The following is a 5,800-nucleotide window of genomic DNA, read 5'->3' as shown; positions in this document are numbered from 1 at the left end:
CCGCGCGGAGAGGGCACTTTCTGGGCACCCTGGGCTCCTTCAGCCCCGGTTCTCTCGGTCGCTTTTCCGCCAGCTTTGCCCCCCTCCCCCTGCCCGGCACCTCTCCGCCTCAACCGGGCGTCAGCCGCCCTACCCCACCCCTTTCTCTCTCAGTGGCACGTCCCCCCCCAGTCCCTCTCCAGCGTTCTCTTAATTCCGTCCCCAGGGCTCCGATCGCCGGTTCATTGGCCCTCCCGGAGCCCGAGGGCGCGGCTTCCCCACCCCTGCGTCCACCGCGCGTCCGGACACGGGCAGCCGGGACTTGGCCAATGGCGTCGGGGGGCAGGGCAGGGGCGGAGCCGGCGGCGAGGGCCGGGGTTGCGGGGCGGGGAGCGCCGGGACTGGCTGCGCTGCCGGGCCTGTGTGACGCGGGGCGGGCGCGCGCACCCCGGCAGAGGAGATGGGGGCGGGGAGGAGGCCATAAAACGAGAGGCGGGGCGCGCGCCGCGGCAGAAAGAGCGAAGCTCTGGCCCGGCGTGGAGCGGGCGCACGACGGGGACGCTGGGCCGGGCACCGGGCTGTGTGGAGAAGTGAGCGCGCTCGTCTAACCCCCGCGCCCGCCACCCCGCGCCACCTGCGGCGAGCTCCAGGGCCCGCCCGAGGCCTCTGTCCTCTGCCCTCTGCCCTCCGCCCCGCAGCGGCGACGTGGTGCCCTCGGCGAGCCCGCCGCTCCCGACCCTCCCGCGCCCCCGCCCTGCCGCGCTGCTCACCGCCTCGCCGCGGGTCTGTGGTCCAAGCCGCCCCCGAAGCAGCCCGTAAGTATCGCGGGGCACCGGGCGAGGCCTGCGAGGAGACGGAGCCCCGGGCCCGGGCGGTGGAGGAGGGGGCTGCAGCAGCGTCGAGCCCCGGGCCCTCGGGAGCTCGGGGACGGCAGGGTCGCGGCCCTGGGCGCCGGGGGGAGGCTCCGGGACCCGAGGGGAGCGGCTTCGAGAGGCGCCGCGGCGCGTCGGGCTCGTCCCGGGCGGTTGACCTGGGATGGGCGGCCCGGGGCGAGCTGACGGGAGCCTGGGGTTGGGGCGCCCGGAGGAGCGGCGAGCTCGCGGGGGAACTCTGGGGTGCGAGAGGCCGGTGGCCGCGAGGCTGAAAATGGTGCCGGGGAATCGGTGCTCCCCCAGGCTCTGGCTGGGTCCCAGGAGCCCGGGGTGGGGGCCGCGGGGCAGGGAGCGGCGGGTCGGGTTACGGCGGGGGAGGGGAGCGGCTGACCCGGCGCCCCGACCTGCTGGGTGCTGGGTGCTGGGTGCTGGGTGCCCGACCGGGAGAGGTTGCTCTTCCTTTTCCCGTGGCCCTCCTCCTCCCCCTCCGAGGAGGCTCGTACTCTCTTCCTCCTCCACCTCCACCTCCTCTTGCTGCTGCTGCTGTAGCGCTCGGGCTCCGAGGGCTGTGAGCAGAAATCTAATGAGATCTAACTAGCTGTTTATGTAATTCTTCACGCTCCTGCCTGTCTTGTGGCACTGCTTTATAACTACCTTCCACCGAGCCTGAATTTTGCTTGGCTGCACCTTCAAGCAATTGGGCTTAATCAGCTGCCTCTGCTGGCACTCAGGCTTTTGACTTGGAAAGTGTTTGTAGTTTGGGGGCAGCCAGGGATTCTTTTTCCTTTGTCACCACGAATATGGAAAATGGAACAGACGAATTAGGACCAATTTGATTTTTAAACGTCCTTTTAAATCAGCTTGAGTGTGCAAATAGATCCCTTTCGCAAATATCTTCTGTTTGCCCTTGATCTTTTCTTATCCCCACCCAGTGCTGATCCAGCAAACGTTTAAAGGTCGACCTTATCATACTTGCCTCTCCGGCTGTTACCGTGAGAGGGAGGGAGGGAGGGAGGTTTTTAAAATCAGACTAAAACTCAGAACCCCTGGCCTTTATACAGAATAATCAATAGTTTTAATTTGTGTTGTTGCTTTGTTATACTTGCTGCCAAATAGGTACTTACCAGATTTAGAAAAATACACATTGAAAATAAAAGGCACAGAGAAGCTCGGATTTATTATATTGTATGCTCTTAATATACTTAAGGCCGAAACTATATAGAATAATTTCGTTTTTATTCACTAGGATGAAATTCATTTTAGTACTCAGTGTCTTTAATTTTAGCGTCATGTACTATGGAAATTAAAATGATTTTCCTAACTCGCCAAATATTTAAATGTCAGTGACAGAGCAGATTTAAAAGTATACATCCGAAGTAAACAAAAAAGTGGATTCACTTCTAAGTTGAACACAATAAAAATTACCACCTAAAAGTGGCATATGTATATGAGGGGGAAGGATGCTGAGTACCGTAAATATTCTTGTGAGAACTGAGGGGAGAATAATACATATTCTAGAGGGTTTTCTTCTTAGAACTCTATTCAGAAACAAATAATCAGGGTCTTAAAAGCATTATTTCATCTGTAAACCTACATTTTTCTGTGATTTTAAACTTTAATAAACAATTTTCTATTTTGTGTTTCTTTATTGTACTAGTTACAGTTTTCAGGCTTTCTGTCCTAGTAGACATTTTCTTTTTATTCTTAGCAAACTAACATAGGATATTAGCCGTTTTGAAAGGTGAAATTACTTTGGGGATTAAAGAAAAAAAAAGGTCATGGGCTTATATTACATTTATCTTATTTGGACATGTTTGCTTTTGTTTTAAGGAACAAGATCACTCAAGGTGAAGGATAATCTACCAATACCAGCACTTTGAATGAAAATTTGTTTCTCTGCCACAAACTGAACACTTTTTGTTTTTTTGGTAGGGGAGTTGAAACCTAATTTTGTGGCATAGCAGCTATGCAGCTTGAAATCCAAGTAGCACTAAATTTTATTATTTCGTATTTGTACAATAAGCTTCCCAGGAGACGTGTCAACATTTTTGGTGAAGAACTTGAAAGACTGCTTAAGAAGAAATATGAAGGGCACTGGTATCCTGAAAAGCCATACAAAGGATCGGGGTTTAGATGTATACACATAGGGGAGAAAGTGGACCCAGTGATTGAACAAGCATCCAAAGAGAGTGGTTTGGACATTGATGATGTTCGTGGCAATCTGCCACAGGATCTTAGTGTTTGGATCGACCCATTTGAGGTTTCTTACCAAATTGGTGAAAAGGGACCAGTGAAGGTGCTTTATGTGGATGATAATAACGAAAATGGATGCGAGTTGGATAAGGAGATCAAAAACAGCTTTAACCCAGAGGCCCAGGTTTTTATGCCCATAAGTGACCCAGCGTCATCAGTGTCCAGCTCTCCATCGCCTCCTTTTGGTCACTCTGCTGCTGTAAGCCCTACCTTCATGCCCCGGTCCACTCAGCCTTTAACCTTTACCACGGCCACTTTTGCTGCCACCAAGTTCGGCTCTACCAAAATGAAGAATAGTGGCCGTAGCAACAAGGTTGCCCGTACTTCTCCTATCAACCTCGGCTTGAATGTGAATGACCTCTTGAAGCAGAAAGCCATCTCTTCCTCAATGCACTCTCTGTATGGGCTTGGCTTGGGTAGCCAGCAGCAGCCACAGCAGCAGCAGCAGCAGCAGCCAGCCCAGCCACCACCACCGCCACCACCGCCACCCCAGCAGCAACCACAGCAGAAAACCTCTGCCCTTTCTCCTAATGCCAAGGAATTTATTTTTCCTAATATGCAGGGTCAAGGTAGTAGTACCAATGGAATGTTCCCAGGTGACAGCCCCCTTAACCTCAGTCCTCTCCAGTACAGTAATGCCTTTGATGTGTTTGCGGCCTATGGAGGCCTCAATGAGAAGTCTTTTGTAGATGGCTTGAATTTTAGCTTAAATAACATGCAGTATTCTAACCAGCAATTCCAGCCTGTTATGGCTAACTAAAAATAAGAAAATGTATTGTACAAGTTAAAATGCACGGGCCCAAGGGGGGTTTTTTTTTTTTCGCCTCCTTGAGAATTTTTTTTTAAGCTTATAGTAAGAATACATTCAAGCTTGGTTAAAAGAAATAAAACATGCATCATTTTTCATTTGCCAACCAAGCACAAAGTTATTTTATACTGACTGTATATTTTAAAGTATACTCTCAGATATGGCCTCTTACAGTATTTAAGATATAGCAAGGACATGGCTGATTTTTTTTTATAAAAATTGGCACTAATAAGTGGGTTTATTGGTCTTTTCTAATTGTATAATTTAATTTAGTACAAAGTTTGTAAAATATCAGAGGATATATATATTGTTTCTACGACATGGTATTGCATTTATATCTTTTTACTACAGTGATCTGTGACAGCAGCAGCTTCATGTTGTATTTTTTTTACTGAAATTGTAAAATATCCATCTTAAAGACATCAACTATTCTAAAAATTGTGTACAGGATATTCCTTTAGTGGTGGAATTAAAATGTACGAATATTTGCTTTTTCAAAAAAAATGTATTTTCTGTTAAAGGTTTAAAGATTTTTGCTATATATTATGGAAGAAAAATGTAATCGTAAATATTAATTTTGTACCTATATTGTGCAATACTTGAAAAAAACGGTATAAAAGTATTTTGAGTCAGTGTCTTACATGTTAAGAGGGACTGAAATAGTTTATATTAAGTTTGTATTAAAATTCTTTAAAATTAAAAATGCCTATTGTGGTCTTTGTTTTTAAGCGTTTTCTAACGATCTGCCTATGTTGTAAATGCTAATGATGGAAAAAGGCCTGACTCATTGGGGCACGGAGGAATAATGGAAAGCAGTTGCTCTACTGGTGCACCAGATCGTGGTTTGCCACATAAAAAGTGCTATCAAAACTGAATAGCCTGACCAGTGCTTGGGACAGCTTTATTTTTTTACAGCCCTCTTCAGTCCACATTTGTCGACCCCGTGGTAGAGGTGGTGTGTTAAGGTTAGTCAGCTCTACAGCGAGTTTCAAAATATGTCGTGCTGACATCGAGGAGTCAGGTGATAAGATGAAATTCTTTCATGTAATGTGAGACGATTTATTTGAAATTTATATGGAGAGAGTATTGGATCAGTTTTCTGTTTTTGCTCAGGAAACTTGCTCAGACAAAGCGGCTGACCGAACTTTAAAAAGATTTACATCAGTTTACTAATCTTTAAAGTTTAGCTATTGCACGTAGCTAGAGAACTTAGGATAAAAATCTATTCACAGTTGGACAGATTGTTAAATGTTAGTATTTTCATTTTCCCAGCAAAAAAGTTTACGTATTTAATTTTTTGCAAGTTGGTATCCAACCTGCTGGTTTGAAGGATTTACAGATTAGTTATTGATAGTGTGTCAAATTGGAGTGGCTTGGTGAAGAATGGGTTTTATTAAACTGAAGAGTTGGAAGAACACTAAATGAATCATTTCACTAAATGTCAATTGATACAGTGTTGACATAGTATTGGTGAGAAAGTTAAAAAAATGTCCATTGATACAGTGTTGACATAGTATTGGTAAGAAAGTTGTCTTAAAAAACTTTCTATGTACTCTTATAGTAAGAAACCAGCACTGCCTGGGTTACCAGTGAAATAAATTGGTCTCATGAGTTTTTTGGACACCAGTCTACAAAAGCCTTTTGTCATTTACCTATGATGCAGTATAGAGCAATACAAAGTTTTAAGGGAACAAGCACTGGAAATAACAGAGCTAAGCTGTTTGTCAGCTCCATGGTGAGGCTTTTGTTCTTTAGTGGACAGAATGAGGCTATGAAGAAGTATTGGAATACTGAGTGCAACCAGCAGAGATCTGGTCTGCCAACACTTAACCGATTACATGGTTTTGTGATCACGGAGCTTGAATAAGAACAATCAGGGTACTGGTTT

At 46.8% G+C, this 5,800-nt stretch overlaps 1 protein-coding gene across 1 annotated transcript; it reads left to right on the top strand.

Annotated features, from left to right (window-relative positions):
* The first annotated feature begins 490 nt into the window (after window positions 1-490).
* Window positions 491-4,619, top strand: TOB1 (transducer of ERBB2, 1). Its single transcript, XM_064367542.1, has 2 exons — window positions 491-794; window positions 2,682-4,619. The coding sequence occupies exon 2, from the start codon at window positions 2,818-2,820 to the stop codon at window positions 3,862-3,864; it is 1,047 nt and encodes a 348-aa protein (XP_064223612.1). The 5' UTR covers window positions 491-794; window positions 2,682-2,817; the 3' UTR covers window positions 3,865-4,619.
* The last annotated feature ends 1,181 nt before the right edge of the window (window positions 4,620-5,800 follow it).

This window comes from Aotus nancymaae, unplaced genomic scaffold, assembly GCF_030222135.1.
Source record: "Aotus nancymaae isolate 86718 unplaced genomic scaffold, 86718_ANA_hifiasm-v0.15.2.pri h1tg000072l, whole genome shotgun sequence".
NCBI lineage: Eukaryota > Metazoa > Chordata > Mammalia > Primates > Aotidae > Aotus > Aotus nancymaae.
The sequence above is the reverse complement of the archived record's forward strand: the minus strand, read 5'-3'. Positions and strand labels throughout refer to the sequence as shown.